Source organism: Coffea arabica, unplaced genomic scaffold (assembly GCF_036785885.1).
Source record: "Coffea arabica cultivar ET-39 unplaced genomic scaffold, Coffea Arabica ET-39 HiFi ptg000078l, whole genome shotgun sequence".
In the NCBI taxonomy this organism is placed as follows: Eukaryota; Viridiplantae; Streptophyta; class Magnoliopsida; order Gentianales; family Rubiaceae; genus Coffea; species Coffea arabica.
Genome location: NW_027266222.1, coordinates 4,336 through 17,522, shown reverse-complemented (window position 1 = coordinate 17,522; position 13,187 = coordinate 4,336). Strand labels below are relative to the sequence as shown.

The 13,187-nt window shown below is 35.7% G+C and overlaps 1 protein-coding gene across 1 annotated transcript; it reads right to left on the bottom strand.

Annotated features, from left to right (window-relative positions):
- Positions 1–3,899: 3,899 nt before the first annotated feature.
- Positions 3,900–5,554, bottom strand: LOC113707687 (BOI-related E3 ubiquitin-protein ligase 1-like). Its single transcript, XM_027229972.2, has 2 exons — positions 4,865–5,554; positions 3,900–4,701 (listed from the first exon to the last, which is right to left on the bottom strand). The coding sequence occupies exons 1-2, from the start codon at positions 5,198–5,200 to the stop codon at positions 4,150–4,152; spliced, it is 888 nt and encodes a 295-aa protein (XP_027085773.2). The 5' UTR covers positions 5,201–5,554; the 3' UTR covers positions 3,900–4,149.
- Between the last annotated feature and the right edge of the window lie 7,633 nt (positions 5,555–13,187).

The following is a 13,187-nucleotide window of genomic DNA, read 5'->3' as shown; positions in this document are numbered from 1 at the left end:
TGCCTTTTCACTTTAACGTCAGATTCAACATCTCCACTCGACTTTCTTCGCGCCCACCCACTCCCACACACACACACACACACCCGCAGCCCCCACCCGCGGCGGGGCCTCCCTAAAAATTAAGGGATAATTGCAGAAACCTGGCTTGAGGTTTCTTTGAGTAGCACCGACCTCCCCTATGATTTACTAAATAGTACTAACCTCCCTTAGAAACTAATTGGGGCTATTGCTGTCAAAAGAGTGTATGAATTTACCTAGCTACCCCTAATTATTTGTTGTTATCTGATGAACGAATTTTACAAAAGAGTGAACGTTGCTTGTGAACAAATTGAGGGAGTAAATAAGCTAATTAATTACTAATTAAACAAATTGAGGAACTAATTGTTTAGTGTTACCCTTTCAAAAATGTTTAGTAGCTTAAACAAATTATTTAGTATTGCCCTTTGAAAAATGTGGACAAATCCAGGTTTGGAAGAAGTGTAATCGGAGGACAAAGTGTTGAATCTGTCGGCCGGTTGCTGATCATAGGAAAATCCACCGAATAATCAATATTATGGTCCTAAACCGTTGGGCAAATCTGGTAGACCAATTCGAACTAACCATGGAATGGATTGCAACCAGTTGTTGAAACTGGTGGAGAAAATGCAGAATCCGTCCAACAGATTCATGTTGGACTTCATTGTTTTAATTTTAAATGATTTTTGTGTTTTAAGTTATTTTTTACTTTCCAGTGTCTGTTTGGATCTTGTAAGCCTACTAAGGCATATCTAATCTATGTAGCATGTTAATTGAGCCTTGTTAGAGTTTAAAAAATTGTGCCAACTAAAGTTGTCAAGTCCAATTAGGGAACTTATATTGTTTCCATCTTAGATTAGATTTTTATGTCTTGTAAGGTTATAAATAAGCCTAACTTGTAATGTTTTCAGAAGTTAGACGAATATGAGAATTAAAGTTCGAGAGTTTCATCTCTTTCGCGTTCCTTTGTTATTGCCTTTAATGCAAAGTGAGTCGTGTATCCTCTGTTCAAATTTTAACTTATCAATTCAAGAATGCGTTGAATTGTAGCGCCTTTCTACCTTTCTAAATAATCTTGAGTTGTCATTGATTGTGTTAGAATCCATTTTTTCTATCCATAACCTGATCAAAATTGATCTTTCAGTTGCCTGATCGTTCTTCAAGATAGGTTCTTATTAGATCGAGTTCATATCAAACACTTCACCTCCAACTACCAAACTAACGTCAAGAAAACCAACTATGTTACCCCCAAAACCAGTTGTAGTAGTGGATTGCTAAACCATGCCTCATTTATAAGCTGGTGCAAGTTCAGACCTCATTTAACTGTTTAACTAGCCGTTGCTTTCACCTGATGCTTAAGTTGTTGCAAGTGCATTGGAAATGGTTTGCACTTATACCTTCTGAAGTTTATTGATCTTTAATAGATTTTGTTCTTTCTTTGCTAATACTATTAGGCAAGCAAGATGAAGGGTAAATCTGGCACAAATTTCTCATCTCACTTCTTAAAACAAATTTTTAATAGAACCCGACCGAATCTGCAACAGATTCCTTAAGTTCAGGGGTGGTCAATGCAATTTCTTAAACCAGATGGGAGGTGAGTGCTACTATCAAAAACCTCAGGGAAGGTTTATGCAATTTTCCCAAAAATTAAAAAAGCCTACCCAACTTTATTTGCTCCTATATCCTGCGATGGGGTATAATGACTCAAGAAAGAAGGGGAAAAAAAAGGAAGAAGATGACCGGGTTACTTGCTTTGGAATATTTGAAAAATAGAGATAGGATATATTGAAATTCATAAGTAGGCCTAACTTTTGAGAAATTTGTAGATGGGATGTAGATCGCTACATATTGCTAAATGGCTAAAGTATTCTCGTAACAATGTGTGTTTTTATTGAATTGTATTATGCACCTTAATGACTACATATATGCATACATCTGAATATGCATAGTAACACCTTGTTCTCAATTGATTTTAGATTTTGATTTTGAAAATTTTATTTTATTGCGTTGTCAACTGCTTTTATATCCAGATTTTGGATTTTTTTAACCTAAAATAGCTAAAACTAAGAAACATTTATTTTGGTGTCTTTTGAATTTAATTTTAAAAAAAATCAGATTTTACATAATCAGAAGCAGTTGAGAACAATACGTTGATTAAGATATGTTTACATGTATACTCAAATGTGCACATATAAACGTATGTGTACTTACAAATGTTGGTATATACAGTAAGGGCAATTGCGTAATTTCGTGTATAATTTTTTTTTTTTTTTTTACCATTCACAAACAATAACTTATACCTTATTTACAAATTTCTTCAAAAGTTACACCTTACTTATAAATCTCAGCCCTTCCTATTTTCTTTTTCCAAATTTTCCCTACTTGTTGTATTAGGAAAAAAAATTACTCCACTCGACCTAGCAAACAAATGAAGGGATAAGAGACACAGATAAGAAATACAGATGGTTGCTTTAAAAAATTTTTTAAAAAAAGAAGAAAAAAAAAACTATCCCTTTTCATGTCTAAATTACACGTGGACTGAGAAAGGGTAAATTTGTCATTTCATTTTAAAATTGCTTTGGAAATAAAATTCAAACCTCGTGTCTCAAAATGATCAAGCTTCAAATTCTATTCTAGTTACTATTTACTTCACTTTTAATTGAGTGTCATCCAAATGAATTTGCTAAAAATACTAAATAAACGCTAGCTCAAGTGCATATGATACTAAATGGGGGCACTATAGGCTTGATGATAGTGAAATGCTAAAGCATTTCCAGAGTACAATTCGTTACTGCTGCTACAATCTATCACGCGTGGTCCAGCAACATAAGAAACTAAGAAAATTTGTACAATTTTGTAGCCGTTATTGGACCCAAAGTGAAATCTGGCTACTAGACATTAATGGTTATGAATTAATGACTCGGGCAACTAGACAACTGACCCAAAGTGGCTCAGGTGGGGTGGGTTACCCAGAGAGTTGGTTTCCCTAAGAGTGGAAGTAGGTTAGACTCGATTAGATGTGCCGTTATGAAAAAAAAACTAGACATTAATGGTTATGAATTATGTAGATGCTTTGGAGGTTACTTCTATCTAGAGTTGCAAACGAATCTAGTTGAGTCAAACGTTGGGTTAATCAAGTTGAATCTCGACTTAATTTTATCAAATTCGAATTCAAACTTGAGATCAACCTCAAATTCAAGCCGAATAGAGATTAAAAATAAAAAATAATTATTTTGATTTTAAAAAATGAATAAAATAATAATTTTCTAACAAATAATAAAACATTATGGATATATAATTAAAAAAATTATAATTGAGTCAGCTCACAAGTTAACAAATTAAGTATTTTTAAACTCGAGTTCGAATTTTAACTCGAACTGATCGCAATCGGCTCGTGAGCAGTTCAACTAGTATATAACTTTATCGGCCCGTGAATCTTATCGGCCCGTGAACAGCTCGACTCGTATGCGATCCTACTTCTATCCAGCAGCGATGGTAAAAAACTTTTTCCCTTTTTGCTACTAGTACCATTAAACGAGTAGGACTTCCAATTTTTTTTTTTTTAAAAAAAAAAAAATTTGGGATGGCCATTCTTCTTTTTGGCCATGGAAGAGATGAAAAGCAATTAGAGCTCTTTTTTTTTTCCCTTTAATTCCCAAAAGTTGATACTACCGCTATAGTACCGTTTCTTTTTCAAACAGAATCCAAACCAATCATCTGTAGTGTTGGCTTTCAATTAGTCTACCGTTCCAAATTTCAATGTTTCAAAAAGCAAGCAGAGATTCCGAGCAAATTTGATGTCAACAATTGGACGGAATCTATCTAAGATATTAGAGTCCCTGGAAAGGAAAAGCATTCAGTCCAAGAAAAGGAAAAGATACTCATGGTCTCTGTAACCTCTTGTCTGCATTGATTTAGGAGCTGTCAAATAAGTACCACAAGAATGTACTCCACTTGTTTACTGGGCTGGAAAAAATGGAATGGTATAACAAAAATATAAGCCAACGACATACTATTCATTCAATCTACACATATTTAAATGGTTTCCTTCCAATTTTCTGAACAAACTAAATAGTAGTAGATTTAAATCAGAGGGTCAGTTTCTATTTTCTAGGAAGGACGAGGACGACTCAATCAAAGGCGGACCTCTATGCTAGCTTTTTTAACCACATTACACACGGGGCATGATTCAATAAAGGCTACGCAAGAATTGCACGAACAAAGGTGTCGGCAAGGCAGCAGTATAACGCATGAATTTCGAATGCTGCAGATTTTGCACTTCATCATCCCCACCTCATTGACTTGAACGTCCGGTTCTCCTCTTTGCTCCTGTCCTGCCGGATGACCAGAGTTCATCACAATTTCACAGCAAGACTCTGCATCTTCGACCCCATGGGCACCGGAATGACAAGCACCACCACCACCACTACCCTTCCTGAGTTGCTCGATGGCATTGTTCAGAGACATAATCATTGCTTCGTTTTCTTTGGCCACCCTTTGCCATGTCTGATTTTCAGTCTCCATCATTGTCAGCAAATCTTCGAGTTCTATCGTCCTCTTTATTTCCTTGGCAATTTCTTCATCTTTTTGTTGCAGTAAAAATTGTGCCTTTGATTCGTAGTTCTTCAGAAGCAAGGTGATTTGCTGTTTCCTCTGTTCTTGCAACGCCAATCTTAATCTTTCATTCTGTTGTTTAGCGCACATATATATATATATATATATATATATATATATATATATATATATATATATATATCAATCTATTATCAGTCTTTTTATTTAACGCGGAAATGTGAGGAAATAAAACAAAGAAAGCACCTTTCTATCTCACCAAAAGATAGTTTCTAACCTGTAAACTGATTAACTGATTAATCTCCTTGTTTTGCTTCACAATCTGCGAAGCCACATTCGGAGAAAACGACGCCATTGATTGATCTCGTGCACGTAATGATCTGCTGTTTAAGTAGAAATCTTGTGGCCTATTATGTAACGGTTGCAATTGCATATTGGGGAGTTGTCCCTGTTGTTGTTGTTGTTGGTGGTGGTGGTGGTGCTGCTGCTGCTGCTGCTGCGGCGGATTGAGACAAAACTTACGGACTCCACAACCATTATCTACCAAAAGATCCTGTGAACCGCCCAAAGGAAACCCAAGATTCTCTGTATACATTTGTGCTTGAATAGCCATCCTATATATATATTCTTCTCTACCCAGAAAAAAAGGGCAAAAAAAAGGGGGCCTACGAGCCTCCAACTGTAACCAAAAAGGAGAACAGCAACCCTTTGTGCTCAGCACCCCACCGAAACAGCATCAGCAACAACCGAGAGAGATAGAGGTAGATGATACTGGGGTTGGGTTGCAGTTGTAAAACCAAAAAAAAAAAACTTATAGCATTCTTCTTGAATTGAATGGCTTTGGAAGGTTGGCAAAACCTATGATGCCTTGCTTTGTTGTTTGTTTGCTGAGATGGTGGGCTGAGGCTTTTAAGTTTTTTGTTCGGAGGAAGATGATGATATCAGAGAGAGAAGCAAACAAAAACAAGAAAACGAAAGAAAAGAAAGGTGGTGGAAAGGGTGGCTGGATTTGGTGGCATTTATATCAACATATTGAGGGTGATGGGATTTATTTACCTGCGAAATTGGCGAATAGATAATTCTCCTAAGTAGCATTATCATATTTGAATTAAGCAGTAACTGAAGAAAAAAATGAAAAAAAAAAAAAAAGAGGAGGTGGGATTTTCATTTACCTGCCTAAGGATTCTAGTCTCTCTCTCTTCACTCACTTTCCCATATTTTTCCCTGTTGTTTCTTGTGGGCTGCAATGGCATTAAATTAAAGAAGATTAAAGAAAGAGAGAAGGAAAGAGAAGCCAATTTCCCATGGAAGAAGAGATGTGAAAAAGGAAAAGGCAACAGGTAAAAAAGGCAGAGAAGTAAACGTAAACGACGTAGCCATGCAGATTTTGGGTGGGTCAGAGATTCCAGAGGCGCTTCCTTTTCAAACGTGAGAAAGAAAACAAATTCCAATTCAATGATAATAATATACCGTCACCAACCGGCCCAAATTTTTCAGCGACTCGTCCCTACGTGATTCGGTCAGTTTTCTTTTTCTTTTTTTCAGTTTAGTTTATTTGGGAGTCTCAGATTTGTCAGTTTTTCGTCATCTGCCAAGGCTAAAGAATAGGATAACCACTTTTCTGTTTCCTTTCCCTTCTTCTTTTCCTAATTTTCCAGTCAATCTTTTCCCATAACTACACACGTTGATGTTTTCCATAAAAAAAGGGGGCCGTAAATGCACATTAGGTAAGTCCATTTTCCATAGGGGAGGTTTCTGACAATTTCACTAAGCTCCCTCCCTTAGTCCCTTGTCATTTAAAATGATAATTTTACCCTTAAATATTTTAATGAAATTCTCTTGTTTGGTAAGCTTATACTTAGAATGAGTTTTAAAATTATTTTTCATTAATTTTCCTTCTTATTCCTTTTTTTTTTATTTTTCTCCAATAAAATTGTAAAACTACCACTATTGCTTCTAGTTTCTATTGTAACAAAATGTTGAACTAATAATTTTTTTGACGAGTTAATTTTATATATAATCCAATATTTTTGTTGATCTTTGTTTTCTATTTTTTTGTACTAAAATTAATAATAAATAAAAAAGAAATGGCCCAAAATCACTACTAAATTATGATAATCCCACTATTTGAAAAATTTATAAACTCTAATTGAATTATTTCAACATTTCTATTTTATCTTATAAATCTAAATTCATAATAAAGTACCATCAAAAGTATCTTATCATAATAATAAAATTATTATTATAGTTGTTTATCAAATAGTAAGTATGGACATGAAAAATTTGGCATATTTTTCTTATTATTATACTAGACCATCTTATAATTATATAGAAAAATAAATTAAAACTCATTACATAAGGGCATTTTTGGGTATTTATTTAAAACATTGACCAAGTCAATATTATTTTAAGGTTTTATTACTAAAACTATCAAATCAAGACAGGTAAGTATAATTTTCTAAACCTCAGAGGAGCTCAGTGTAATTGTCAGAAACTTCAGAGGAGGTTTCTGAAATTATCCCTTTTCCACATTGGCATAATGGCATTCCCATTTCGTGTCCTGCTGGAGAAGCAAATGTGAATTTAACTTTGCTAATCATTACTAATTCCACATCATAATAAGATTACCATAAAGGTTAACCAATAATTAACGAAGGAAGCATCTTATGACCCATATGTTTCCCCTTCCTTCACGGGCAATAAATGGTAGTAGTAGCAGTAGTTGTTGTTGTACATATTTTACTTGAAGCGTTTTGCTATCATTCAAACCAAAAATAGTAGGTGTATCTTAGAATATCGAGCAAAGTGCCTAGAAAGGAATCCTAATCTTTTCGAAAATTAACACTTTTAAAAAGCGTAGGAGATTTTTTTATTATATTAGGAAGAGATTTTGGGAAATGACATTAAAATGGGGTGACGAGGATTGGATTGACTTTCGAGGAAATTTTCTTGACAACGCATTTTATTTTATGGTCGTTCAAAGGTGTTATGGGCAGCATTTAATGCCTTTCTTTTCAAGTCCAACCTGCTTCTTCCTTTCATATACTATTCATTATTCGTCACAGGCTCTTTTTTTTTTTTCAATTTAACTTTTTCTGAGGATTATCCACGTTGCTGTTACGTTTATCTGGTAATGCAAGCTGGCAAATGACACATTATTTTTACAACTCAATCAACCGCGCAATGTTTATATAGTACTATATGGATCACAATTTTAAAGTTTTTCTTTCCTTAACTCTCGTAGCAAAATAATTTTTTGTTATTTAAAAAAAAGGAATAAAATATAGAGTAAAAAATTTGGGAGTTCTTAAACTATTGCCGTTATCAACTTTTGGTCCCTCATCTAAAATTTGTTTACGATTGGCCCTTAAACAATAAAAAATGCATACTTTGAGGACTTCCGATGACTTTAAACACAAATCTGACCGGATTTAAAGGGCATCTTTGTCTGTTCATGTTTGAACCCTCGGGACCAGCAACTAAAACCCTAAGAATAGATTAAAAGATGCAACTCTTCAATTTTTAAGCAAACCAAACTCGAATCTTCGGAAATCCTTTCCAAAAATCCAGTTTTAACCATAACAAAAACGCATTTCTTGTTGAAATTTCATCTAAAGTATAAGAATGGCTAGATAATCTTTCAATTACAGCTATTGAAGGTTGCATGGGAAAAATTCTGTATTGAAAGCTACGGATCGATAGAGAAATGGATTGGATAATCAGAAGAAGGGATACATATTTTGATCCATATCTCGTATACGGTAATGTGCCTCTCGATTTGTAAGCTTATATCGTTGGGGTTTGCGTGTGTAATTGTTGTGTTATTATTGAAAGATTTGGGGCTGTTTCTTAGATGCTAGTTGATAGGGGTTTAGATATAGTGGAGGTTAATTAAATTAATTGGATGGAAACAAGATCTGAGAGTTTTGTCCTGTTGGTCGGTTGCATGGGGTCCTACTATATCTATGGTCCATTTTTAGTGTACTGAAAATAGTAACTTAATGAAATTTCTGGTATAGAGTTTGACAAAAAATAGTTGATGTTGCATGGGCAGTTGTTTATTAGCAATTTTGCTGCTTATTTTTACTACTCTATGAATATAGTGATTTTTTTTTTAATTTGATACATGATTGTGCAAAACATGGGAGTGAATATTTTACTATTAGATTGCAGTATGGGGGGCCTATTTAATGGTTCAGATTACAGATTTTATATTGGTGGTGAAGTTGATCATGTAGATTTGTGTGATGGTGATAGAATGTCAGTACTTGAGATTAATAGAATGTTAAAAAAACGGGGCTATGGGGAAGAGGAAGCTGTGTTGTACTATTACCTTGAGCCGACAAGTGTTCTATTTGATGGACTAAGGCAATTGCAAACTGATCAACATGTTAACCAGTACTGTAGTTGGGTACAGGAATATAAGGTGATGGAAGTTTATTGTGACCATAAAACCATTGAAGAGGTATTGAAAATGCAACTCAATGAGCCAGTAGAGACATATGCAGCACCACAAAAATCTGGTGTTTTGATAGAAAAAATAGATGATGAGGGCAAAGTTATAGAGGAGCCTTGTACTAATATGGTATTAACAAAAAAGCCTTTGAATGCTAGAATTCGAAATCAGAAAAAAAAAAAAAAAGTGGTGCAAGTGTAAGTGAAAATTTAACAGAAAAACAGGTCCAGAAAGACATGCTTAAACAAAAGATTCCAACTTCACAAGCTGAAATTGAAAGTGGCAAACAAAAGACAACAGCTAAGACAATGGGAGAGGTAGGTACTAGTAGGGGTAGAAACAATGATGATGCTGATGACACGAGCAGCAGCTCAGATGATGAGCAGTTCAGTGCTGATGATAATTTCTGCAGAGATGACTTGATGTTTGAGGATACAAGCAGTATAGATGAAATAGAAAATGGCCAGCAATCTGTGGGAAGCTAGCAGTAGGAGCCTAAAATGGAAAATGCGACTGGACTTCCAACATTCCTACCCAATAATCACAAAAGAAAGGCAGAAAGAATAGAGCAAGACAGCCTGCAACTTTTGGTTCAAAAACCATAGATGTTAGAGCTGCATTTGCTGGGGACAAAATAGATGATCAACTAGATAGTGGTGAAGAGTCATCCGAGGAAAGGGGAGGACATATCCCTAAATTCATTGACTTTATCCCAGAGAGGGACATGAAGAATCCAAAATTCTTTAAAAGGCAAAGATTTGCTGATAGCAGGGAGTTCAAAGAAACTCTTAAAAACTATGCAATTGTTAATGGTAAACCTGTGAAGCTTTGCAAAAATGAGAAAAAGAGTTAGAGCAAAATGTAAGCCCCCCCTGTAGGTGGTTTCTTTTTGCCTTAACAGTAAACTGTCTAGGCACAAATGACTTAGTGGTGAAGTCAATCTATGATAAGCATGAAAATTGTGGTCATGCTTGGAAGAATAGAGCTATTATCTCAAAGTGGTTGGCAAATAGGTATGAAGAGAGATACATTTCTAACCTACAACTGCCTGTGAAAGAGCTAATACAAACGGTTGATGAAGAATATAGGTCCAAAATCACTATAGCAGTGGCATATAAGGCAAAAGCATTAGCTATTGAAACTGTGAAGGGTTCAGCTGAAACTCAGTACAAACTTCTGGGTAGGTACTCTGAGGAGTTTAAAAAAACTCATCTAGGTACAACAACTGAAATTATGTTCACTCCATTCAGAAAACCTGATGGTAATCCAACATTTATGCGATTTTATTGCTGTTTAGGACCACTTAAGCGGGGATTTTTCAGTGGCTGCAGGCCACTAATTGGTCTTGATGGTTGTCACATTAAAGGAACTTATTGTGGTTAATTACTAACAACCATGGGTGTTGACCCTAACAATGGATGGTGGCCCATTGCATAGGCAGTTGTTGAAAAAGAAGTTGGAGAGCAATGGAAATGGTTCCTTCAACTCAATTGCTGATGACCTGAATATTGAGAATCAATATTACTACACCTTCATTTCTGATCAACAAAAGGTAAGAATATCAATATACTTTGAGTGTTAACAATTGTTCCAATAAAAATGATATTTTTCATGTTTATCAGTTTGAGTGTTGACTCATGTTTTTTACCTTTGTAAAAGGACTGGACAGAGTTATGTCTGAGATAGTTCCTGGGAGTGAGCATAGATATTGTGTACAACATATGTACAGAAATTTTAAAAAGAAACATCCGAGCAAAACTTTAAAGGCCTAGATGTGGAGATAGCTACTAGCACAATTATGGAAGAGTTCAACAAGGTCATGGAAGACATGAAAGATTTTGACTGTGAGACCTTTAAATTGGTGGAAAAAACACCTCATGCCAGGCACTGGTGCAAGACATTTTTTCCAGTCCATACGAAATGTAATATGCTAGTAAACAATATTTGTGAATCATTCAATGCCTTCATTCTTGAAGCCAGAGACAAACCAATAATATCAATGCTTGAACAAATAAGAGAGAAACTCATGCAGAGGATCCAACAAAGAAGAGAAGTGGTGTCTAAATAGACTGAACCAGTAGGGCCCCTAATCAAGGAATTGATTGAGGATAGAATTAAGCAGGCCTGCCTTTGGGAGCCAATCTGGAATGGCTTGTATGGCTACCAATTCAAAGGTCCTCGGGCAACATAATATGCAGTAGATTTCAGGGAAAAACACATGCACATGCTAACTTTGGGAGATAAGTAGGATTCCTTGTATTCATGTCATTTCTACAATGTTGGTGTCTAGTAGAAATCCAATGCAGTTCACAGCCCCATGCTACTCAAGAGAGTTGTTTGCTAAAATTTATGAGAATGTCTTGGAGCCAATTAGTAGGGTCTCACTTTGGCCTAATTCTGAACATTTGGAAATGGATCCTCCAATCGCTTTTGTACAACCTGGAAGGCCGAAAAGGCTAGAAGAAGGGATATAACAGAGGAAAGGAGAAATGGTACCAAGTTGCGTAAGATAGTTGTGATGCGCTGTAAAAAATGTGGAGAGACTGGCCACAATGCTGCAACTTGTTCAAAAGACAAAGGGGCTGAGTAGCGATAGCAAAGCCAAAATTCAGAAAAGCAACAGTCCAAACAAGTATGAAATTTGAATTTTCACTAATATTCTTTTTACATTAATCACATATTGATCTGGCCAAATTTACACTTTCAGAGAAGGAGAGGAAATTCCAATGCAAAGCAGGGTGTACCTGAATCTTCTCATGCAAATAGAGAGCAGGGATAGCACTTGAGGCACCCCACCCAACAGCAGGATCAATCACAGAACAACCAACAATAGCAACCATCTCAGGCTAGACAACAACACCAGCCACCACCCTCCAGTCAGTCAACACTATAGCATAAGCAGCGGCAACCACCCCAAAATCAAGCCTCCAGGACAAAGAAAAACAATACTTTGACTGATGCTGAAAAAGGTTGGATAAACTCCACCTATGCTTATCTTGAAAAGCAGCCACCTTTTACCGTAGGAAGATGGAAAGAAAGATGGGGCAAAGATAGAGCCGCAAGAAATGGTACTCAGAATCAAAGTGAAAGTGCTGGTGGAAAAGGAAGAGGAAGTGGGAATCGAAATCAAGATGAAATTGTTGGTACAGGAGAAAGAAGAAATGTCAATCAAACTCAAAGTAAGGGTGCTGGTGCAATAGGAAGAGGAAGAGACAGAGGACATGTGCCATCATCTTCAACAAACTATTAGATATGTAGACTAGTCAATGGCATTGGATGCCCTTTTGCTTTTGCTTTTACTTTTGCTCCTAATTGAATGAGCAGAACATGACTTGTCTCTTGCTATGTAGAGCATGAAAATAACTTGTCTTTTTGGTTTATTCTTAGATGTCATACAGTTGGACCACATTTTGTTTGTTAATTATGTGGCTTGACTCTTGGTATTAATGATGTAATTATATGTTGGCAGTTGATATTTAATCAAAAAGGTCTTTGATTTCCCTGTGTTTTATCATTTTTTTTTCTAGTTTTACACTATTCTTGCTTTACACAAGAACGCATCAAACATGCCTTTCCATCAACTGTACATTGCTCACAAAAACAGAATAAACCACATTTACATTAAATCTAACCAACAACACAATACGTTCTGTATCCAATTAAAGCAAAACATGTTTTTCCATTCACCCCTGAACTACATTTGTACATTTTATTCCTTTGCTTATAATACATCATTATGGGGTAATTGCAATAGATCATTATTCCCTAAATTTCCAACCAATAGACTGCAAATCCTACTAACACAAAGCCGTAGGTGATTGCAAGAGTTGCAGCAAACTTCCTTTCCCTTGATGCATGTCGTTGCACCATAATTTCTAACCTTCAAACCTTTGTCTGCAATTTTGCTGCTTTGCACTCCCACTTTTGTGCAGACTCTTTGGCATTTTTGAGTTGTTTCTCCATTTGATTGATTCGCCGAAGCAACCCAGGCATAATCTCCACTGAACGCGGACACATTTCTTCATCTATCCATTTCCAATACTTGCATCCCTAACCCAAATTCATAACAAACAGCAATTATTGACAGCGGTTACTAACAACTTCAATAAATTACTCCTATCTATTACCTAAGCAAGCGGGCATT

What these genes read in the sequence shown, in the direction of transcription:
- LOC113707687 (XM_027229972.2), bottom strand. Translation starts at nt 5,200, where the DNA reads ATGGCTATTCAAGCACAAATGTATACAGAGAATCTTGGGTTTCCTTTG. An exon ending in ATCAGTTAATCAGTTTACAG is followed by an intron (nt 4,702 to 4,864) that starts GTTAGAAACTAT and finishes GCTAAACAACAG; the next exon opens with AATGAAAGATTAAGATTGGC.